This window comes from Procambarus clarkii, chromosome 76 (assembly GCF_040958095.1).
Source record: "Procambarus clarkii isolate CNS0578487 chromosome 76, FALCON_Pclarkii_2.0, whole genome shotgun sequence".
NCBI classification, from domain to species: domain Eukaryota; kingdom Metazoa; phylum Arthropoda; class Malacostraca; order Decapoda; family Cambaridae; genus Procambarus; species Procambarus clarkii.
In genome coordinates this window covers 3,681,606-3,705,948 of record NC_091225.1, presented here as the reverse complement: position 1 = coordinate 3,705,948, position 24,343 = coordinate 3,681,606, and the positions used below count along the sequence as shown (strand labels likewise).

Below are 24,343 nucleotides of genomic sequence, written 5' to 3'. Positions count from 1 at the left end.
TACTACCACGGGGTGCTGATTCAGAAAGGATCGCCGGTTATGTCCTTGGTTCGTGTCTCGACGGTAAGGAGCTCCAAGAGCTTCACAGCCTTTTAACCATTAACTCCAATCATGAACTTGTAACTTTAAAATTGTTCAATGGAAAATTAACTAAAAATTTAAACAAAAAATTATTGAATAATATAAACAAAAATGGTAATATCTTCAATATTACTTTTGTTGTAACTAGGTATACGTTTCTGTACTAGGCAGTTTAAATGAAACAAAATTTCGGAATAGTTATCCAACACAGATCATATTAGATAAAGGAAACTTACGAGAAATTCATAGTGCTGGCGAGTATCTCGAGTAAGTTGACCAACGGACCTTTGAAGGACAAGGAAGTAGATCTCTTGTCCTCAACTTTCACCATGGCAATGTGAGGTTCGAATTCCTCTGCCACAACCACAAACTTTGGCCCATTTAACAGTCTGTAAGAAAACGGATGCTGTCACGTGATGGCACTTACCTTATCCTGTGTTCATGTTTCCAGCACTATACCTCTCCACACAGTGGCGAAAATCTTTAATTTGCTTAAACTCGTCTTAGTATGGGTCCTTCCCTCTGGAACTGGACGGCCAGTTTAGTTTATGCAATGAGCTGGATTTAGTACCTCCTAAGTCAATGTTACCTCCTAAGTCGTACGTAACAACACACACGTAAATAGAACGTTTGGTCCCTTGGGATGTGGCCCTGAGGAATTCTGACGCCCTTCAAAATCTCTGAACCTCATTGCACACACAGGCATGCCTAGGATTTTGTGAACAATATCCTTAGTGGAGCGAAACCATGCCCCCATACTAATAAAGTTTGTACTTTCTTGGCTTACTGGGTATTGCTAAATCTCAGTCATACATTATACATAACATTACGTATACATACGTATACATTATCCCTGTCTCTTAGCCAATTTTATGTTAAATTCCTTTTTAATATTTTTCACTCTTTTTGTATCTTAGTTACTGTACTTAAACTATAGTATAGTTAATACAATGTCTATCTGCTTAATCTTTACTCAGAAACATATAAACAATCAACAAAACATAATATGTAATAAACTTTGGTTTTCTTGTTTTAATTATATATAAAAATATAACAATTATCATGGTAAATAGATACATATATGTCTTGACTATCAACTTTCTCTGACTGAATTTCCCAATCATCTAAGCTGCACAGAACTCGAGTCACATGAGGCGTGTGCCATGTGTCCCGTGTCAGTACTCGAGTACACCAGTCTCACACCATGCCTGAAAATAACACAAAGTCCCTCTACAATCAGTAATTATTTTATTATAACATCAGTGCCTGAGCTCATTGCATTTAATATTAGCCCATATTAGCATGTATGTAACATATGATTCTGCTATATTGAGAGCTACCCTTAGAATTCGATTTTGAGGGTGGGCTTTTATTAACTCTTAAGATGGAGCCCGGGAAGTCTAGTGATTGATGCATTACTTCTAATCCAGACCCCCTCCCCATCCGGCTCGTTGGCGCCGTGAGGGGGCTTAGTGGACGGCTGCTGGAGTGTGATGCTCCGAGGGACAGTCCTCTGTCCTTTTGTGGCCTTGCACTCCTGCTGCTGTCTTCTCTAATTGTGCCAGATCGCTTTTCCTTTTCCTTTTGTTTTGTTTTTCTCCCCCTCTTCTCCTATCTGCTTGTCATTTCCTGCCGACCTTTTGCTTATTCCTTTGGACTTCTTCTATTTTGACGCCCGGGTGCTTGAGGAGGCATACTCTTGCACCATACATACTCTTGCACCAAACATACTCTTGTTTGTGGGGCGTATACTCACGACGCACCCCTAGGGGGGCCCTGGCATGATCGGCAATAGCATCCTGTTGGGTATCCTGCCTCTAATTGTGGCTCCATGGTGGGTATGGGGGCACATTCGTGGATGAATTTCTTTCTCTTCGTCTATATGTCGTTGAATGTTTCTGTTGTACCCTCTCAGGCTCGTGGGTGGGCGACCAAGCCCCCGAGTCAGCCTGTATTGGAAGACCGGGCTCTGTAGCCCCCGCTGCATTGGGCCCCGACCTTGCTCCTCCTTTGACCATCCTGACTTCTTCCCCCAGCTCCCCTCCCTCCTCTGTGGTTGGGTCGAGCCTCAAGCCCCAAATGGTGACTACTTCGTCCCCTGGTGCGGCTACGTCTCTCGTTGTGACTACTGCGCTTTTTGACCCCACTCTCTCTGGGGGTTCTCAACGCTGTCAGCGCCACGGCCGCACTCGCTCGTTTCCTTCCTGTACTGATGCGTATCAGGCCTTGTTTGGTCCTGCTTCGTGGGCCAAATACTTTGATCTCCTCCCTCTTGATTCTGCGCCTCCTGACGATTTCTCCCTCCATCGGCATCTCGTTGATTCCGTGGATGCGTCTGTTACTTTCAACCCCACTCGTCGCGGTACACGTGTCGTTGCTGCTCCTTCTCAGGATGCAGCTTCCCGCTTGGCTGTCTTATCCTGCCTTGGCGAGATCCCTGTTCGGGTCTCCAAGAACGCTCAGTTGAATGCCAGTGTTGGCACTATTCTCCTCCTGCCCCATGTTGCAACCAGTGTTCGGAATCTGCAGGAGTGCCACGAAGACATTCGGCATATCCTTGATGCCCATGGCCATTCTGTCTTCCAGGTACACTCGTTTACTCGTCCTCCTCGTGGTCGTCGCCGTCAACCCCCTTCGAGTTGTGAAGATCACCTCTGATGGTAGGACCCTTCCATCCTCTGTCATTCTTGCTGGTGCCAGGTGCTCTGGCCAGGAGTATATTCCTTCTCCTCGGCTTTGTAACAAGTGCTGGAGGTTTGGGCATGGTGCCCTCCGCTGCTCTGGGACTCTCTCTGTCCTTTGTGTGGGGGTGAAGGTCACTCTAAGTCGGAGTGCACGTCTCCTCAAGCTCGCTGCCTCAACTGCGGTGAGGCCCATCCTACCTTCTCCCGTACCTGTATCCATTAGAAGCTTGAGGCAGCCGTCCTCAACTTGAAGCACCGGAAGCGTTTATCTTTTCCCGAGGCGAGGTGCCAGGTTCGCCGGCTCCCGCCTTATGCTAACGTCTCTTATGCTCGCGTGTTGCGCTCGTCCTCTCCTCGTCCTTCCCACCTTCCTCAGATTCTGAACCGTTTCTGGGCCTTGGACCCTGATACGCTCATTGCCCCCTCCTCTGTTCCTTTGAATTCTGTCCCGAAGGGTCCCCCTCCTGGTCCTCTGTCTGGGGTTCCCCTTCTTTCTACCCGATCTGTCATGTCTCCTGTGTCTTCTTCCTCATCTCCCTCCGATCCTCCTTCCCATCCTTCTCCTCCATCTACTGACTCTCCCCACCGCCTGTCGGTGCAGGCGGATGTCCATCGCTCTCCTAACGGCCGTCGTGTGTGCTCTCGTTAAGCTTCTCCTGTTGGGACGCTGGAATCCGTTGCCCAGTACGTAGTTGCTGGGACACCGGTCTCTTTACGTCAGAAGTGTAAGCCTGACTCCTTCTCTTCCTCCTCCGCGGCGGGTAAGAAAACTTCGCTTTCTTCCTCGGCCCCTACTACTGGCTCTATTGCTCCTTCCCTTCTCATTTCAGTGGTTGCGCCCCCTGTTCCTGCTATGGAGGTTTCTTTGGCCCCTGCTTCCCTCTCGGTTGCTGCCCTTGCTAAGGTGAGCTCCCCTCTTTCTACTCCCCCTCTTCCTGCTGCTGTCCTTGACTGCTCCTCTCCGTTGTCTCTTCCTCTTCCTCCTCCTCCGGACCCCGCCCGCCCACCTCTGGTCTGTTCTCCCGCTTCCTTCCCTCCGTCTTTGCTCAGTTTACCCATGCCCTCTAACCCTGACTTTGCTGACCCTGATATTCTTTAACGTGCTATGTTGCTCTTTCGCCTTTATTTCTTCCTTGTTCTCTGTTGTTGTCCTTTCTTTTCTCGTCGATGTCTATTCTTCAATGGAACGTTCGAGGTTATTACGCCAATTTCCTCGAACTCCAACTTCTGATTTCGCGATTTTCGCCCCTTTGTGTCTGTCTCCAGGAGCCGATGCTTGGTGCTCGTCCTGGTCGTTTTCGTGACTATTAATTTCTCCCCCCCCCCAGACGTTGCTGGGGCTCCTAATTCTTCTGCTCTCTTGATTCGCACTCATGTCCCCTATGTTCCCTTACTTTTTCCTTTGCCTCTCCATTGTTCTGCTGCTCGTATCTCTGTGGGGAAATTGTACACAGTTTGTTCCATTTATCTCCCCCCCGAGTGTCCCGCTTTCTCTTCCTGATTTGAAACACCTCCTGGACTTCTTGCCAGAGCCTGTGCCCCAGCTAGGTGATTTCGATTGTCGTCATTCTCTTTGGGGTGATGTTCTGACGAATACCCGAGGTCGCCTTCTTGAGCCGTTTATCCTCTCTTCTTCCCTGTCTCTTCTGAATTCTGGTGAGCCCACTCATTTGGACTCTCGGACTCGCACCCTTTCCTGTCTTGATCTTTCTCACTGCTCTTCTTCTCTTTACTTAGATTTCACGTGGCAGGTTCTTGATGACCTCCATGGCAGTGACCATTTCCCCATCCTTGTTTCCTTTTTCTCTTTTCACCCTTCCCTCTCCTTCCCTAGGTGGCAGTTTGCTAAGGCGGACTGGAACCTATTTACCCTGAGTGCTGCTCTCTCTAACCTCTCCCTTCTGCCTCTCGTGCTCTTCTCCTTTTTCATGACACTGTCTTCGACGCTGCCCTCCACTCTATTCCTTGCTCTTCCTCTCGGGGTCCAGGGAAGTGCGTTCCCTGGTGGAATGCGGACTGTGCTCGGGCTGTCCACTGTAAGCGTGCAGCCTGGAAGAGGCACCGCCGTCGGCAGACGGCTGATCCTTTTCTTTTCTTTCGGAAAGCGAGTGCAGTGGCCCGTAGGGTCATCCGTATAGCTAAGCGTGAATGTTGGGCATCTTATGTCTCCACAATTACGTCCGAAACTCCTCTGCCACAGATCTGGAAGCGTATCCGCAAGATAGCGGGTAAGTCCGTTCCAGATGTTTCACCGGTCCTTCACCTCCATGGTATTCTTGTGGCGGACCCGTTGCAGGTCGCTTCCGAACTGGGTTCCCACTTTTCTTCTGTTAGCTCTGGTCTTCATCTTCCCCAATCTTTCCTTCTTCATAAACCTGTTCTTGAGTCTCGTCCTTTAGATTTCTGCACTTGTCTTCGGCTTCCCTATAATGATCCCTTCTCTCTCTCTGAACTTCGTTCTGCCCTGGCCCTCTGCGGTTCTACGTCGGCCGGCTCCGATGGTATTCATTATGAGATGCTTCGCCATCTCCCTCCGTGCACGTCTCAGTATTTACTGAGTCTGTATAATCGTATCTGGGAGTCGTCGCCAGTCCCTGAGGACTGGCTCGATGTCATTGTCCTCCCTGTTCGCAAACCGGGGTCTCTGGGTACTTCCCCTAAGGACTTTCGCCCTATTGCCCTCACAAGTTGTCTGCAAACTCTTTGAACGTATGGTTACGTTCGTCTGATGTGGTTCCTGGAACACCATCACCTCCTCTCCCCTTCTCAATTTGGTTTCCGCAAGTGCCGCAGCATGACAGATGTCCTGGTGAACTTGGAGGTCTATATTCGTACTGCTTTTGCTGCGAGGACCTCCGTTGTTGCCGTCCTTTTTGACCTGGAAAAAGCTTACGACACCACTTGGCGATATCATATTCTATCCCAGCTTCATTCTTTTGGCCTTCGTGGTCATCTCCCTCTCTTTCTCCGCAGCTTCCTCTTTCGTCGTTCCTTTCGGGCGCTCATTGGTACCGCTCTCTCTGCCTCTTTTCAGCAGTACGAAGGTGTGCCCCAGGGTAGTGTTCTGAGCACTACTCTTTTTCTGGTTGCCCTCAATGGTCTTCTTTCCTCTTTTCCTTCAGGTATCTTCTCTGTTCTCTATGTCGATGATCTTACCCTTTGCTGTCAGGGTGGTGATTCGCCTCTCCTTCAGCACCGGCTTCAACTTGCGATTGATGCCGTGTCATCTTGGGCCATCGATCATAGTTTCAAGTTCTCTACTTCTAAGACTTGTGCCATGTCTTTTACTCGGAAACGGGTCGTTCTTCGTCCCTTTTTGTCACTCTATGGTCATCCCCTTGAGTACAAAGATTCTGCGAAGCTTTTGGGGTTATTCCTTGACACTCGTTTGTCTTGGTCTCCCCATATCTCTTACCTCCGTGTTGAGTGCTCTAAGGCCCTTACCCTTCTTCGGGTCTTGTCCCATACTTCTTGGGGAACGGATAGGCGCACTCTCCTTGCTTTACATTCCTCTCTCGTCCTGTCTAAGCTCGATTATGGTTGCCCTGCTTACTCGTCTGATTCTCCTTCTACTCTTCGCCGTCTTGATGCTTTGCACCATACTGGGTTGCACCTCAATTCTGGTGCCTTTCGTTTGACTCCCGTCCTTAGCTTGTATGTTGACACTGGCTTCCTGTCTCTCCAGGACTGCCGTGATCGCTACTGTCTTCGCTATCTTGTGCGGTCCTTACAACATCCTTCCTCTCGCCTCTGTCCTGCTTTAACTTTTACCCCTCCTGCGGTTCCTGTTCCTCTTCACCACCTACCTCTTTCTGTCCGGTTATCTCGCATACAGGATTCTCTTTCCGTTCGTGTTTCTAAAGTTTCTCCTCGTGTTGTTCCTTCTTTGCCCCCGTGGAGAGTCCCCTTTCCGCAGTTGTGTACATCCTTGACCTGCATCACTAAAGCTTTTACCCCTCGTACAGTTCTAAAACGCCGTTTCCTTGAGCACTTTTCTTCTCACTCCCGCTCCGTTTCTGTCTTCACCGATGGGTCTAAGTTTGCGGATAGTGTTGGCTACTCTGTTGTTTTTCTTGATCGCAATTATATGTGTCACTTACCTCTAGAGACTAGCATCTTTACAGCGGAGCTTTATGCTATTCTCTATGCTCTTCGTCTCCTGCTTTCTCGTTGTCAATCTTCCTTTGTAGTTGTTGTTGACTCGCGAAGTATCCTCATGGCTCTCAGGTCCTTTAATCCGGTTCATCCAGTAGTGGTCGAGATCCAGCATTGGGTGTTTCTTGTTCAAAGTAAATTTAAGTTGGTTGAGTTTTGTTGGGGTCCCAGCCATATTGGTGTGTCTTTAAATGAGCATGTGGATGCTGCCGCCAAGGAAGCTGTCCGCTCTTGTCCCATCTCTCGTAAAGGTATTCCATATTCTGACTTTTACCCGGTTATCCATTCCTCTATCCTTACCCATTGGCAGGCTTCTTGGTCGTCTGTTACTGGTAACAAACTACGTACTCTTAAATGTTGTGTTTCCTCGTGGCCGTCCTCCTACCACCATAACCGGCGATCGGAAACAGCTCTGGCGAGGTTGCGTATTGGTCATACTCGCTTAACCCATGGTCACTTTATGGAGCGCCGCCCTGCTCCTTATTGTCCTAATTGCATTGTTCCTCTTACGGTCGTGCATGTCCTTCTTGAATGTCCTGACTTCCAGGACGAGCGTGTGTTTTGCTTTCCGACCGCCCCTCGCGGTCGCTTGTCCCTCAATAGAATTCTTGGTGACTCGGATACTTTATGATATCGTTCGCCTTATGCGTTTTTGTTCTCGTATTGGCATCCTTGGTGATATTTAGCGCCCTCTGATTATTCCGCACATTTGAGGGTGCTACATATCCTTCCCGGTTTGGTGCCTTCTTTTGATAATTACTTACTTCTAATCCAGAGTGCCAGATCAGACTCCCTCTCTCTCCCCCTTCCTCTCTCCCTCTCCCTCCCTATCTTTCCCCCCTCTCCCAACTCTCTCTTTCCCCTCCTCTCTCTGCCCCTCTCTCCTCTCTCTCTTTCTTTCTTTGCTTTCTCTCTCTCTCTCTCTCTCTCTCTCTCTCTCTCTCTCTCTCTCTCTCTCTCTCTCTCTCTCTCTCTCTCTCTCTCTCTCTCTCTCTCTCTGACCCAGTTTGAGTTATATTTGGTGTGAATAATTTACGGTTGTAGAGACGCAAATCCTCTTACGAATTTCGAGAGAGAGAAAAAGAGAGAGACAGAGAGAGAGAGAGAGAGAGTGAGGGAGAGAGAGAGAGAGAGAGAGAGAGAGAGAGAGAGAGAGAGAGAGAGAGAGAGAGAGAGAGAGAGAGAGAGAGCGAGAGCGAGAGAGAGAAATTTGGTTGAATGAGCTGGCCAACGATGAAACTGCATGTGTGTGTGTGTGTGTGTGTGTGCTTGTACCAATTAAATTTAATAAACTGAAGTACTAGTGATAACAAGGGAGAGGGGGTGAGAAGGCCTTGGTCCAGGACGCTACCTTCTGGGATTAGACTTCGTGGAAACTTTACTGTACTCACCTGGAGAACTTGTCAGGGAAGAACGGGAGGCTGGAGGTGAGGGCGAAGCCACTGTGGAGCGTCCAGGAGGCCACCTTCAGCGCCTGGGCTTCCCTGGGACTGAATGGCAGCTGGATGTACACACTGCACCTATACAGCAACCGACGTTCGATATTATAAATATTCCTTGAGCACGTACTAACATGTTTCATTTTAAGTTTTAACATTATCATCATTCAGAGCACGACAATAATATTTACCGTTGACTTTTCGAGTCATTTTCTACCACGAGCAGCATAGAGTTGGTCACGGAGAGCAATTCGCGGAGGACCAGCAGGTGGTGGAGCGGGAGGCGGGTGACGACCAGGAGCCTCGTCGACCACACCAGGAGGCGGCCCTTGAGGGACAACTGGGCGAAGGCGGTGAGGAAGGCGAGGTCGTCGCTCACCACCACCACCGTCACGCACCATGACACCTGCCGCACCTGTTGACGTCAACATGGTAGACGTTATGTGAGAGTGACCTACCCGCCTCAGTAGTGATGTGAGAGTGACCTACCCGCCTCAGTAGTGATGTTAGAGTGACCTACCCGCCTCAGTAGTGATGTGAGAGTGACCTACCCGCCTCAGTAGTGATGTGAGAGTGACCTACCCGCCTCAGTAGTGATGTGAGAGTGACCTACCCGCCTCAGTAGTGATGTGAGAGTGACCTACCCGCCTCAGTAGTGATGTGTGAGTGACCTACCTGCCTCAGTAGTGATGTGAGAGTGACCTACCCGCCTCAGTAGTGATGTGAGAGTGACCTACCCGCCTCAGTAGTGAGGTGAGAGTGACCTTCCCGCCTCAGTAGTGAGGTGAGAGTGACCTACTTGCCTTAGTAGTGATGCGAGAGTGACCTACCCGCCTCAGTAGTGATGTGAGAGTGACCTTCCCGCCTCAGTAGTGAGGTGAGAGTGACCTACCCGCCTCACTAGTGAGGTGAGAGTGACCTACCCGCCTCACTAGTGATGTGAGAGTGACCTACTTGCCTTAGTAGTGATGCGAGAGTGACCTACCCGCCTCAGTAGTGATGTGAGAGTGACCTTCCCACCTCAGTAGTGATGTGAGAGTGACCTTCCCGCCTCAGTAGTGATGTGAGAGTGACCTACCCGCCTCAGTAGTGATGTGAGAGTGACCTACCCGCCTCAGTAGTGATGTGAGAGTGACCTACCCGCCTCAGTAGTGATGTGTGAGTGACCTACCCGCCTCAGTAGTGATGTGAGAGTGACCTACCCGCCTCAGGAGTGATGTGAGAGTGACCTACCCACCTCAGTAGTGATGTGAGAGTGACCTTCCCGCCTCAGTAGTGAGGTGAGAGTGACCTTCCCGCCTCAGTAGTGAGGTGAGAGTGACCTACTTGCCTTAGTAGTGATGCGAGAGTGACCTACCCGCCTCAGTAGTGATGTGAGAGTGACCTTCCCGCCTCAGTAGTGAGGTGAGAGTGACCTACCCGCCTCACTAGTGATGTGAGAGTGACCTACCCGCCTCAGTAGTGATGTGAGAGTGACCTACCCGCCTCAGTAGTGATGCGAGAGTGACCTACCTGCCTCACTAGTGATGTGAGAGTGACCTACCCGCCTCACTAGTGATGTGAGAGTGACCTACCCGCCTCACTAGTGATGTGAGAGTGACCTACCCGCCTCACTAGTGATGTGAGAGTGACCTACCCACCTCAGTAGTGATGTGAGAGTGACCTACCCGCATCACTAGTGATGAGAGAGTGACCTACCCACCTCACTAGTGATGTGAGAGTGACCTACCCACCTCACTAGTGATGTGAGAGTGACCTACCCACCTCACTAGTGATGTGAGAGTGACCTTCCCGCCTCAGTAGTGAGGTGAGAGTGACCTACCCGCCTCACTAGTGATGTGAGAGTGACCTTCCCGCCTCAGTAGTGAGGTGAGAGTGACCTACCCGCCTCACTAGTGATGTGAGAGTGACCTTCCCGCCTCAGTAGTGATGTGAGAGTGACCTACCCGCCTCAGCAGTAATGTGAGAGTGACCTACCCGCCTCACTAGTGATGTGAGAGTGACCTACCCGCCTCAGTAGTGATGTGAGAGTGACCTACCCGCCTCACTAGTGATGAGAGAGTGACCTACCTGCCTTAGTAGTGATGTGAGAGTGACCTACCCGCCTCAGTAGTGATGAGAGAGTGACCTACCCACCTCACTAGTGATGTGAGAGTGACCTACCCACCTCAGTAGTGATGTGAGAGTGACCTACCCGCCTTAGTAGTGATGCGAAAGTGACCTACCCGCCTCACTAGTGATGCGAAAGTGACCTACCCGCCTCAGTAGTGATGTGAGAGTGACCTACCCGCCTCACTAGTGATGTGAGTAGTGATGCGTAAGTAACCTACCCGCCTCACTAGTGATGTGAGAGTGACCTACCCGCCTCACTAGTGATGTGAGAGTGACCTACCCGCCTCACTAGTGATGAGAGAGTGACCTACCTGCCTTAGTAGTGATGTGAGAGTGACCTACCCGCCTCAGTAGTGATGTGAGAGTGACCTACCCGCCTCACTAGTGATGAGAGAGTGACCTACCTGCCTTAGTAGTGATGTGAGAGTGACCTACCCGCCTCAGTAGTGATGTGAGAGTGACCTACCCGCCTCAGTAGTGATGAGAGAGTGACCTACCCACCTCACTAGTGATGTGAGAGTGACCTACCCACCTCAGTAGTGATGTGAGAGTGACCTACCTGCCTTAGTAGTGATGCGAAAGTGACCTACCCGCGTCATTAGTAGTAGTGGGGAGTATGCCTCCGAGGATTTATTTTAGTTTTTTTCGATTATTCTTCGATGGCATAGTGAAATTTCTCATGAATCATTTATTGTTTATAGGCTTAGTGAAATAGGTTTACCATGAACCACAGTCATTCCTCGTAGGCCTAATCAATATTTTTCCCTTATGAATCACAGTTTTCTTCATAGGCATAGTAAAATTTTCTTGGACCACAGTTAATCCTCATAGGAATAGTTAAATTTTCCATGAATCGCAATTATTCCTTGTAGGCATAGAAAAAATTCTTCCCCCATGAAACTCCATGGCTCCGATTTCTCTTAGTAATGTTTTACATCAACCTCGACAGTACTCTACCGCTAAATATATTTTTCCAAACGAGATTTAAAGGCTTCCTTCTGATACACATTATTTCACCAAGGAGATTAAACAGCACCCTTCTGCCATCCCTAAATTTAGATACCCAGACAGTACGAGTGGCTCCAGCAATTTCTAATGTTTTATGACGTCGTTGATCAGCTAGTCTTCATCTTCCCTTTATCTGTCCATTTTCTATAATTGCATATTTATTCCCATTTTCAATGGTAATGATCATTCAAGGTCAACTAATCCTTATTAGAATTCTAAAAAAATTAAATCTGTACAGTATTGCAAGGTGCATCAAGACATAGGTGTACTTGCAACAGAGTCTGAGTAGTGTGAGAGTGACCTACCAGTACCAGCAGTAATGTGAGAGTGACCTACCAGCATCAGCAGTAATGTGAGAGTGACCTACCAGCATCAGCAGTAATGTGAGAGTGACCTACCAGCACCAGCAGTAATGTGAGAGTGACCTACCAGCGTCAGCAGTAATGTGAGAGTGACCTACCAGCATCAGCAGTAATGTGAGAGTGACCTACCAGCATCAGCAGTAATGCGAGAGTGACCTACCAGCATCAGCAGTAATGTGAGAGTGACCTACCAGCATCAGTAGTAATGTGAGAGTGACCTACCAGTACCAGCAGTAATGTGAGAGTGACCTACCACTACCAGCAGTAATGTGAGAGTGACCTACCAGCATCAACAGTAATATGAGAGTGACCTACCACCATGAGCAGTAATGTGAGAGTGACCTACCAGCATCAGCAGTAATGCGAGAGTGACCTACCAGCATCAGCAGTAATGTGAGAGTGACCTACCAGCATCAGCAGTAATGTGAGAGTGACCTACCAGCATCAGCAGTAATGCGAGAGTGACCTACCAGCATCAGCAGTAATGTGAGAGTGACCTACCAGCATCAGCAGTAATGTGAGAGTGACCTACCAGCATCAGCAGTAATGCGAGAGTGACCTACCAGCATCAGCAGTAATGTGAGAGTGACCTACCAGCATCAGCAGTAATGTGAGAGTGACCTACCAGCATCAGCAGTAATGTGAGAGTGACCTACCAGTACCAGCAGTAATGTGAGAGTGACTTACCAGCGTCAGCAGTAATGTGAGAGTGACCTACCAGCATCAGCAGTAATGTGCGAGTGACCTACCAGTACCAGCAGTAATGTGAGAGTGACCTACAAGCATAAGCGGTAATGTGAGAGTGACCTACCACCATGAGCAGTAATGTGAGAGTGACCTACCACCATGAGCAGTAATGTGAGAGTGACCTACCAGTACCAGCAGTAATGTGAGAGTGACCTACCAGCATCAGCAGTAATGTGAGAGTGACCTATCAGTATCAGCAGTAATGTGAGAGTGACCTATCAGCATCAGCAGTAATGTGAGAGTGACCTATCAGCATCAGCAGTAATGTGAGAGTGACCTATCAGCATCAACAGTAATGTGAGAGTGACCTATCAGCATCAGCAGTAATGTGAGAGTGACCTACCCCCATGAGCAGTAATGTGAGAGTGACCTACCAGCATCAGCAGTAATGTGAGAGTGACCTACCCCCATGAGCAGTAATGTGAGAGTGACCTACCAGCATCAGCAGTAATGCGAGAGTGACCTACCAGCATCAGTAGTAATGTGAGAGTGACCTACCAGTACCAGCAGTAATGTGAGAGTGACCTACCACTACCAGCAGTAATGTGAGAGTGACCTACCAGCATCAACAGTAATGTGAGAGTGACCTACCCCCATGAGCAGTAATGTGAGAGTGACCTACCAGCATCAGCAGTAATGCGAGAGTGACCTACCAGCATCAGCAGTAATGTGAGAGTGACCTACCAGCATCAGCAGTAATGTGAGAGTGACCTACCAGCACCAGCAGTAATGTGAGAGTGACCTACCAGCGTCAGCAGTAATGTGAGAGTGACCTACCAGCATCAGCAGTAATGTGAGAGTGACCTACCAGCATCAGCAGTAATGCGAGAGTGACCTACCAGCATCAGCAGTAATGTGAGAGTGACCTACCAGCATCAGTAGTAATGTGAGAGTGACCTACCAGTACCAGCAGTAATGTGAGAGTGACCTACCACTACCAGCAGTAATGTGGGAGTGACCTACCAGCATCAACAGTAATGTGAGAGTGACCTACCACCATGAGCAGTAATGTGAGAGTGACCTACCAGCATCAGCAGTAATGCGAGAGTGACCTACCAGCATCAGCAGTAATGTGAGAGTGACCTACCAGCATCAGCAGTAATGTGAGTGTGACCTACCAGCATCAGCAGTAATGCGAGAGTGACCTACCAGCATCAGCAGTAATGTGAGAGTGACCTACCAGCATCAGCAGTAATGTGAGAGTGACCTACCAGCATCAGCAGTAATGTGAGAGTGACCTACCAGTACCAGCAGTAATGTGAGAGTGACTTACCAGCGTCAGCAGTAATGTGAGAGTGACCTACCAGCATCAGCAGTAATGTGAGAGTGACCTACCAGTACCAGCAGTAATGTGAGAGTGACCTACCAGCATCAGCGGTAATGTGAGAGTGACCTACCACCATGAGCAGTAATGTGAGAGTGACCTACCACCATGAGCAGTAATGTGAGAGTGACCTACCAGTACCAGCAGTAATGTGAGAGTGACCTACCAGCATCAGCAGTAATGTGAGAGTGACCTATCAGTGTCGGAAAATCCGACACCATTTAATAATCATACAGACAGATAAGAGCTGTGTTGTATAAACAAGTTACCCATAGAAAACGTAACTTGTAGTGGAATTACCATCTAAAGAAAACGGGATATCATCACCACATACTATTATAATTCACCAGCTATTCTGCTGGGAATTATTCTTAAATACATTAGTCTTTGGACTTTACCATCATACAAACATCTTATATAAATTAACTTAATTATCAATATTAAAGTAGAGTAAATGTGACCCTTCTATCACTTTCTGAAATGTGGACAATGTAAGCCAGGCGTCAGAGTGAGGAAGGAGGGCAGCCATTGTTGTTATACGAGACCAGAGGCTCACACGGGAGCAAATTCGGCTCCTGTTAATTTTACTTGGACGTAGTGTTATGGATACCAAAGGTGTACCATCTGTCAACACGCTGTCAACAAATCAAGTTAAGTGTTCTTTCCGAAACCCATTATTTATCATTAGTGGCCATTAATGTCATTATATAGGGTGACCCGGTTAGATCACATGGAAGCCTCAAACTAAAGGTAATTAAGCCAGGTCTTCATGTTCCATGTACTGTTTTCTCTGATATACTTGTCATATATAGGTATCTGGCTTCACAGCTAGCGCACTTTTGACAGGTCAAGACGAGGATGCAAGATTTGTGCACCAGTTACTGGGTGATATGGAAGCTACCTCAAAGAGGATAATTTGGTGTCTACACCCTAGTTATACCTGGTGGACTAACCTGCTGTACTATAAGATAAGGAACCTTTTCAATGTATGTAGTTACTGTAGTTTGATTGGCTGCATATATATAAATATAAACCCCCCTAATGTGTAGAGGATCGTTTTGTGAGATTAAGAGATTATTGCAGAAATACAGTCCACTTATCATTATACAAATTGCTATCGAAGTATATAAATTAACGTAAATATAAATTCATATAAATTAAATAAATATAAATCTCACAGGTCGGTACCCACATTAATAGGTCATCTTCGAACCGGATGACGGATTATTTGATCCTATGAACCCACATTTGGTCATCTTAGTACCGGATGAACCAGTTATCCAGTGGATTCATTAAATATACTAGTGCAGTGTTATTTAAACAAGGCCAGCCAGTCAAAGACAGCGGCGAAGCCTCGTGGGAGCTCAGGAGCCTCCCTCAGCCGAGTTCAGCTTCGTCAGCGGTTTCATGCACACCCACAGATATTTGGTGGCGTGTTATTTCGTGAAATGACAGCGCTAATATAGAATCCAGCCAAATTAGTGACTGTGTCTTCGCGAGATTGTTCACGGATTTCGTGGTGTTACATTTTGCGAGAGATTATCTACGAATTTTGTGGACTTTATTTCGCGAGGTCACTAATAATATTTAATACTTCTAGATAATATTAGAAGTTTCATAGAGGCTAATTAAGAGGCTATTATCAATAATTGTGTATATTATTTCTCCAAAATAGAGAATTATTTAATATATATTGCACTAGTGATCACAGTATAATATTTACTAATTGCCAACCCACAACAGGGTAGGATATGACTAGTTGAACTATTATTGCTCATCCTAGTCCCATTATTACCATAGTCAGTTGTACTATATTGATCAACCTAACACCATTAATGAATGGTCCAGACCCTATTTTGGGTGTAATTTTTATCAACTCGAATTGAGTTGTATATATAATAATTTACTTATGATCATTACACCTTTGAGTGATTAATTAGTGTCTCTACCATCCTAGGGTGATATAGAAGAGCTAACCTATAGGTACTTCCATGACACTGGTTTATCACTCAAATCATTAGTGTGTATGATTGTATATATATAATGTGTATTAATTTTAAGTGCTAACCTCTAGTAGAGGTAGGATTATTGCCTAGTGAGTGCAGAATTTAACCCTAGGCTACCATCAGTGCTTGTTCAGTATTATGAGCAGCCCAAATACAAGCCCCACAAGGCTTCACCAACGAGCCAGTATGGATAATGCAGGGAGAATGAAAAGAACCCTTGCAGGTCTTAAAGGCCACTTAACAAGACAGATCAAGAAATGTGAAGATTTGTCACAACAATCAACAGTTGATTATGCTGACCTGGAAAGCTATTATCAAGCAGCTGCAGGTAAATTTGAGCAAATCAAATGTCAAATAGCAACATATGTGGCTGAACTTGCCAATACCAATTTATCAGAAACAGAAATAGACGACATTATGGTTGATCTTGCGAATTATGAAGATCAGACTCAAGCCACGTTACAGCCTTATGTCAAATTAATTGCCCAGAACAAGGCAACAACAACATCAACAGTTGCATCTAATACGAGTCAAGCAGAAGCTCGACTCCCTCCAATTAATTTACCCACTTTCTCAGGAAAGGATGAGGAAGATTGGGATGAATTTTGGAACAAATTCGTTGACCTTGTAGACTCAAAACAATCTTTACCAAAGAGTAGTAAATTCTCTTATTTGCAAGGCCAATTATCAGGTGAGGCTAAAACAGTAGTATCCCATCTGAGATTAACTAATGACGGCTATGATCTGGCAGTAAAACTCCTCAAGGATAATTATGCTGATCCAGAAGTAAGAACATCACATTTAGTTCATGAGCTGTTGCATTTACCCCCACCGGAGGCTTCAGCTGATTCACTCCAAGTCTTCAAGCTGGAGGTAGAATCATTGATCAATGCCCTCAGCCTGACAGCAGATACAAACGGGGCTGAGTGGGTCTTGAAAATAATTGTCCAGGAGAAAATACCTAGGGACATATTGAGACAAATGAGTGCTCATTACAATAAAAGCATCTTATCCATGAATGAAATATCTGAAGGTTTAAAGTCAGTAGTTCATCAATTACGAACACATGACAAATTAAAACCACCAAGTAAACCCTCAGAAACCAATAATAGTAAACCACAGAGTACCAAAGGTACTCCAAATCAATCTAGACAATATAATTCAACACCAAAGTGGAACAGTGGCAGTGTGGGCGTATATGCAGTGGGACCCTCCAAGCCTATAGTTACTGTGTCACCCAAGAACGTGACACCAAAGGGTACTGGAAGCTATGGAACATGTTTGTTCTGCAATGAGAAACATTCAATGTACCACTGCTCTAATTTTCCTGATAGTGACGCCCGTGTTGAGCGACTCAAAGATTTGCAACATTGCACGAGGTGCCTCAGGAAACATAACATCAACGACTGTGATACCCAATTACATACCTGTAATAGGTGTAACAAAGGTCAGCACCATGCAGCATTGTGCAGAGACACCAAAACAACGTCTCCAAACCCCAAGGTGGAAGATAGCATTCCCACCACAGTACAGTACTGCAAGGTGCAACAAACAAAGAGTGTCCAATCGGCAAAGTCTAAAGGTAATACGACTTTGCCTACTGCCCAAATTACCATCCTGAATAAGAGGGCCAAGGTCCATACCCGTGGGTTGTTTGACCAAGGATCCCAGAGAACATATATCACTAAAAAGCTGGCAGATGAATTACAATTAAGGCCTGTAGCCCAGACGTCATTCAACATCTCAGGGTTTGTAACAGATGCAGGACCTCAAGTCTACCAGGTGGTACAACCATCAGTACGTTTAGGCAGGTACGTCTGTCGAGTACAAGCCATTGTGGTGGACAAAATACCAGTAGACCTACAAGTTCAAGGTCTGAGAGCAACAGCCAAATTCCTGAGAAATAGAGGAATAAAATTGGCAGATAATATTAAGTCTGATCACCTCACCGACTTCGGTCTCCTTGTAGGGACAGACTATTGTCATCGATTCATCGGTAGCCCTACTAAATATCAGGGCATAACCATGTTAAACTCTGCAGGAGGTAAATTACTCTCAGGCCCAGTATCAAGCCTGAGGAGACCTATGACTGCAGATAAACAATACCAGTAGAAATTTAAATTTGTCAGCTGATTATATTTCTCCAGTAGCATTATACTAAGGAGATTACAGCTGACTATACCAACAGAGGTTGAGTTAGTATCATCATTTAAAGCTGGAGATGAGTTCATGAGGCCTCAGTGGCAAATCAGTGAACAGTAGCCTAAAACAGCTACAAGTCACTGCGACCAATGTCACTGAACCCACTGCAGTCTCAGAACCATACTTTACTTTAATGATGAGCTATTCAATCCTCTGAATCAATTAGCTAAATTAAACCCTAATAAATCTGATGACTGATTTGATACATTTATTATTTAATCAAGATGTATTCCATGGGCCTCAGTGTTTATATATCAGTGACCAGTTACCTGAAGAAACTTCAAGTTATATCTAATGTCACTGATCTCACTGCAGTCCCTGAATCATACTTGACTGTAGTACTTGATCACATCCAGTCTTCTGGGTTAAATAATATGTAATAAGGCTTGAATATTAGCCTTTCAAGAGTTGACAGGGAAATGAAATCGCACTAGACTTCTAACCCCTGCAACTCTAGTACGGGACATCCGTCCTGTACGAACAGACACATAAATGTGTGATTACTAACTACTAACATCAAATTAATCTAATAATCCGAAGGAGGAGTATCGGTGTTCGTCTGTTCTAAATAGGACTTCGACCCGTGAGCAGCCCCCTGGGGAATTATGTCGGAAAATCCGACACCATTTAATAATCATACAGACAGATAAGAGCTGTGTTGTATAAACAAGTTACCCATAGAAAACGTAACTTGTAGTGGAATTACCGTCTAAAGAAAACGGGATATCATCACCACATACTATTATAATTCACCAGCTATTCTGCTGGGAATTATTCTTAAATACATTAGTCTTTGGACTTTACCATCATACAAACATCTTATATAAATAAACTTAATTATCAATATTAAAGTAGAGTAAATGTGACCCTTCTATCACTTTCTGAAATGTGGACAATGTAAGCCAGGCGTCAGAGTGAGGAAGGAGGGCAGCCATTGTTGTTATACGAGACCAGAGGCTCACACGGGAGCAAATTCGGCTCCTGTTAATTTTACTTGGACGTAGTGTTATGGATACCAAAGGTGTACCATCTGTCAACACGCTGTCAACAAATCAAGTTAAGTGTTCTTTCCGAAACCCATTATTTATCATTAGTGGCCATTAATGTCATTATATAGGGTGACCCGGTTAGATCACATGGAAGCCTCAAACTAAAGGTAATTAAGCCAGGTCTTCATGTTCCATGTACTGTTTTCTCTGATATACTTGTCATATATAGGTATCTGGCTTCACAGCTAGCGCACTTTTGACAGGTCAAGACGAGGATGCAAGATTTGTGCACCAGTTACTGGGTGATATGGAAGCTACCTCAAAGAGGATAATTTGGTGTCTACACCCTAGTTATACCTGGTGGACTAACCTGCTGTACTATAAGATAAGGAACCTTTTCAATGTATGTAGTTACTGTAGTTTGATTGGCTGCATATATATAAATATAAACCCCCCTAATGTGTAGAGGATCGTTTTGTGAGATTAAGAGATTATTGCAGAAATACAGTCCACTTATCATTATACAAATTGCTATCGAAGTATATAAATTAACGTAAATATAAATTCATATAAATTAAATAAATATAAATCTCACAGGTCGGTTCCCACAATCAGCATCAGCAGTAATGTGAGAGTGACCTATCAGCATCAGCAGTAATGTGAGAGTGACCTATCAGCATCAGCAGTAATGTGAGAGTGACCTATCAGCATCAGCAGTAATGTGAGAGTGACCTATCAGCATCAGCAGTAATGTGAGAGTGACCTATCAGCATCAGCAGCAATGTGACAGTGACCTATCAGCATCAGCAGTAATGTGAGAGTGACCTACCAGCACCAGCAGTGATGTGAGAGTGACCTACCAGCGTCAGCAGTAATGTGAGAGTGACCTATCAGCATCAGCAGTAATGTGAGAGTGACCTACCAGCATCAGCAGTAATGTGAGAGTGACCTACCAGCACCAGCAGTAATGTGAGAGTGACCTACCAGCATCAGCAGTAATGTGAGAGTGACCTACCACCATGAGCAGTAATATGAGAGTAACCTACCAGCACCAGCAGTAATGTGAGAGTGACTTACTAGCGTCAGCAGTAATGTGAGAGTGACCTACCAGCATCAGCAGTAATGTGAGAGTGACCTACCAGCACCAACAGTAATGTGAGAGTAACCTACCAGCACCAGCAGTAATGTGAGAGTAACCTACCAGTACCAGCAGTAATGTGTGAGTGACCTACCAGCACCAACAGTAATGTGAGAGTAACCTACCAGCATCAGCAGTAATGTGAGAGTGACCTATCACTATGAGCAGTAACGTGAGAGTGACCTACCAGCATCAACAGTAATGTGAGAGTGACCTACCAGCATCAGCAGTAATGTGAGAGTGACCTACCAGCAACAGCAGTAATGTGAGAGTGACCTACCAGCACCAGCAGTAATGTGAGAGTGACCTACCAGCATCAGCAGTAATGTGAGAGTGACCTACCAGCGTCAGCAGTAATGTGAGAGTGACCTACCAGCATCAGCAGTAATGTGAGAGTGACCTACCAGCATCAGCAGTAATGTGAGAGTGACCTAACAGTACCAGCAGTAATGTGAGAGTGACCTACCAGCATCAGCAGTAATGTGAGAGTGACCTACCAGCATCAACAGTAATGTGAGAGTGACCTACCAGCACCAACAGTAATGTGAGAGTGACCTACCAGCATCAGCAGTAATGTGAGAGTGACCTACCAGCGTCAGCAGTAATGTGAAAGTGACCTACCAGCATCAGCAGTAATGTGAGAGTGACCTACCAGCATCAGCAGTAATGTGAGAGTGACCTACCAGTACCAGCAGTAATGTGAGAGTGACCTACCAGCATCAGCAGTAATGTGAGAGTGACCTACCAGCATCAGCAGTAATGTGAGAGTGACCTACCAGCACCAACAGTAATGTGAGAGTGACCTACCAGCATCAGCAGTAATGTGAGAGTGACCTACCAGCGTCAGCAGTAATGTGAGAGTGACCTACCAGCATCAGCAATAATGTGAGAGTAACCTACCAGCACCAGCAGTAATGTGAGAGTGACCTACCAGCATCAGCAGTAATGTGAGAGTGACCTACCAGCGTCAGCAGTAATGTGAGAGTGTCCTACCAGCATCAGCAGTAATGTGAGTGTGACCTACCAGTACCAGCAGTAATGTGAGAGTGACCTACCAGCGTCAGCAGTAATGTGAGAGTGACCTACCAGCGTCAGCAGTAATGTTAGAGTGACCTACCAGCATCAGCAGTAATGTGAGAGTGATCTACCAGCATCCGCAGTAATGTGAGAGTGACCTACCAGTACCAGCAGTAATGTGAGAGTGACCTACCAGCGTCAGCAGTAATGTGAGAGTGACCTACCAGCATCAGCAGTAATGTGAGAGTGACCTACCAGCGTCAGCAGTAATGTGGGAGTGTCCTACCAGCATCAGCAGTAATGTGAGTGTGACCTACCAGCATCAGCAGTAATGTGAGAGTGACCTACCACTATGAGCAGTAATGACGAGAGAAATATCAAATAATATACACCTGGAAGATACTGGAGGGCCAAGTACCAAATCTACACAGTAAAATAACAACGTACTGGAGTGAACGATATGGAAGAAAATGCAGAACAGAACCAGTGAACAGCAGAGGTGCCATAGGCACAATCAGAGAACACTGTATAAACATCAGAGGTCCGCGGTTGTTCAACGTCCTCCCAGCAAGCATAAGAAATATTGCCGGAACAACCGTGGACATCTTCAAGAGGAAACTAGATTTATTCCTGCAAGGAGTGCCGGACCAACCGGGCTGTGGTGGGTATGTGGGCCTGCGGGCCGCTCCAAGCAACAGCCTGGTGGACCAAACTCTCACAAGTCAAGCCTGGCCTCGGGCCGGGCTTGGGGAGTAGAAGAACTCCCAGAACCCCATCAACCAGGTATCAACCAAGTAATGTGAGAGTGACCTACCAGCATCAGCAGTAATGTGAGAGTGACCTACCAGCATCAGCAGTAATGTGAGAGTGACCTACCAGCACCAGCAGTAATGTGAGAGTGACCTACCCGCCGAGCCTCGGCTGCCACCCGGGAGAGCTGCGTCAGCGTCACGTTAGCGTCTTGACCCTCCGCTGACACCTCCATCATCACTAAACCAAAAGGAACTCGAAGGCTGTTTCCTTCCTGAAGCAGAGTAAGGTCTTCAAGTTACAGCTACATATGACGAGTGTACAACAGTTTAAAATACAACAGATTGAAATCCAACAGCTTAAAATACATCAGATTAAAATACTATCATGAAACTAATAGGCCTATAGATTTACAATTTATTAGTCAAATTATTTAATTATTTATCTTTCCACTTGAGCATGTTTGATGGTATGAGTCATGAAGAGCTTCATTCTCTCCAAGCTATAAACACTTCGAATAGCATCGTTAAGAAACAACTTCTCTTATCTTATAAACCACTTACTCGAATACCATAAAATTGTTAAAAACTATTTTAGAGTTAAGAATAAACCGCTTTCTTTTATTCGTCATTAAAGCTATGTTAATATTTTCATATGATTGTCTGACATGTAAATCATATATTTACCTTTCACCATTTATGTATATCTTTGTATAACATGTAACATTAGGAGGAGTTTCACTTGAAGACAAAATAAAAAAATCATTCTTCTGTAATAACATTCACTCACCTCAAAGAAATTCGCCAGATGGGTACTGTCATGAGTGATGAACACAAAAAAGCACTTTGGTTCTGGTACATTCTTCAGCACGCCTTCCACAACCTTTCCTGCTACAGGTAACGTTTCCGTAGTTCCTGCTGGGTAGAAATAACTTGAATTTTGTGTTAATGTACGCTTCGTTCCTACACTCCATGCTCGATATCCAGCTCCCTGTCCTCGTGTCCCATCCAAGTCCTATACTGATGTACTGGCTCAGCTCCATATTCTGATAATTATTTAAATTTGTAAAGTATCTATCTATATATATATATATATATATATATATATATATATATATATATATATATATATATATATATATATATATATATATATATATATATATATATATATATATATAAAATGTGTGTGTGTGAAAGCCTGACAGTTGGGTACTAGCCACTGGGTACAGGAATAAAGATTAAATGAAATTGGGGAACGTAGTCTCGTGTTCAAAAGGACTAGAGCAGAGATTTGAAGTCATTTATTCCGCGCTGGGCGCAGGTGAGAACCCTGATGATCACAGAAGTAGCTGGATAACCAGGTGTCCGAGGTAGACACCTGTCACTCCTTGACACCTACTGCTCTACTCCCCCCCCCTCCCCCCACACTCTAGGGACAGAAAGTAGTCTAGTGAGTCCCCGGAGGTGATTTGAGGTCCCTGTGTTTTGGAGGCTGGTGTACACAGGGGTTAAGCGCCGACTTGAGCACGAGGGAAAGGGAGTACAGGGTCGACTTTAAGATCACTGTAGTGAGAGCAGTGACGGAGTGTTCCTGATGGAGCTCGACGAAGCTCTGCCCTTTATCTTCCCCCGTGACAACATGTTGAGCTTAGCTATGACACGCCTCCAGGAAACTTAGTGGATAGCAAAGCTTGAACACAGTAGAATCAATATTTTCATGCTCTCAAGTCTTAAGAACTCAGGCCTAACAATTCGAAATGCTCTTAGATACACGAAGGAAAAAATATTGTTTAACATTATATCTTTGCCTAAAGAGTTGGTCTTGCCTTGAACTGAAGATTTTAGAGAGAGTTTCGATCTTTTAAATGAAACCTGAGCTGAACTGCTCAGTCAGCCTACTCATTGGTAAGACAAGAGCCTGTCTTACCATTGTATTACAAGCGCTTGTCTTACCGATGTAATGTACGAGTCTGTCTTACCATGAAGGCGAGCAGAGAATAGTGAAGCGAAGGCGGTGGCTGCCAGCGCGACCAGCAGCACGACCAGCGGCGTCATGACTGTTCTCCCGGCTACCTCCTTCAAGGTCGTCCTTACTTCTTGAACTTCAGACAGCCGCTCCGTTCGGTACCATTTCCTCCATTACAGAAACTATTAAACGAGTCATTTTATATGAATGTTTGGGATGATTCCTGGCGTCTGAAACTAGAAATATATGTAACTGAAATACCTTTTGAAGGTATTATTTATGAAACAACTAGATGGCTCCTCCGGTGGTGAACAGGGCGACCCTGTGCCCAGGTCTCTCACTTACTCCCAAGTCTCTCACC

At 45.9% G+C, this 24,343-nt stretch overlaps 1 protein-coding gene across 1 annotated transcript; it reads right to left on the bottom strand.

The window, feature by feature from the left end:
• Positions 1-313: 313 nt before the first annotated feature.
• On the bottom strand, positions 314-24,071 carry LOC123771519 (uncharacterized). The gene is made up of 5 exons (XM_069313775.1): positions 23,970-24,071; positions 22,172-22,288; positions 8,551-8,774; positions 8,312-8,440; positions 314-470 (listed from the first exon to the last, which is right to left on the bottom strand). The coding sequence occupies exons 1-5, from the start codon at positions 24,069-24,071 to the stop codon at positions 314-316; spliced, it is 729 nt and encodes a 242-aa protein (XP_069169876.1).
• Between the last annotated feature and the right edge of the window lie 272 nt (positions 24,072-24,343).

Excerpts from the sequence above, each read along its gene's own strand:
- LOC123771519 (XM_069313775.1), bottom strand. The coding sequence starts at position 24,071 with ATGACGCCGCTGGTCGTGCTGCTGGTCGCGCTGGCAGCCACCGCCTTC. Across the intron at positions 22,289-23,969 it reads CAGACTCGTACATTACATCG|GAAGGAAACAGCCTTCGAGT; the intron begins GTAAGACAAGCG and ends ACTCTGCTTCAG. Across the intron at positions 471-8,311 it reads TTCCCTGACAAGTTCTCCAG|ACTGTTAAATGGGCCAAAGT; the intron begins GTGAGTACAGTA and ends GTTTTCTTACAG.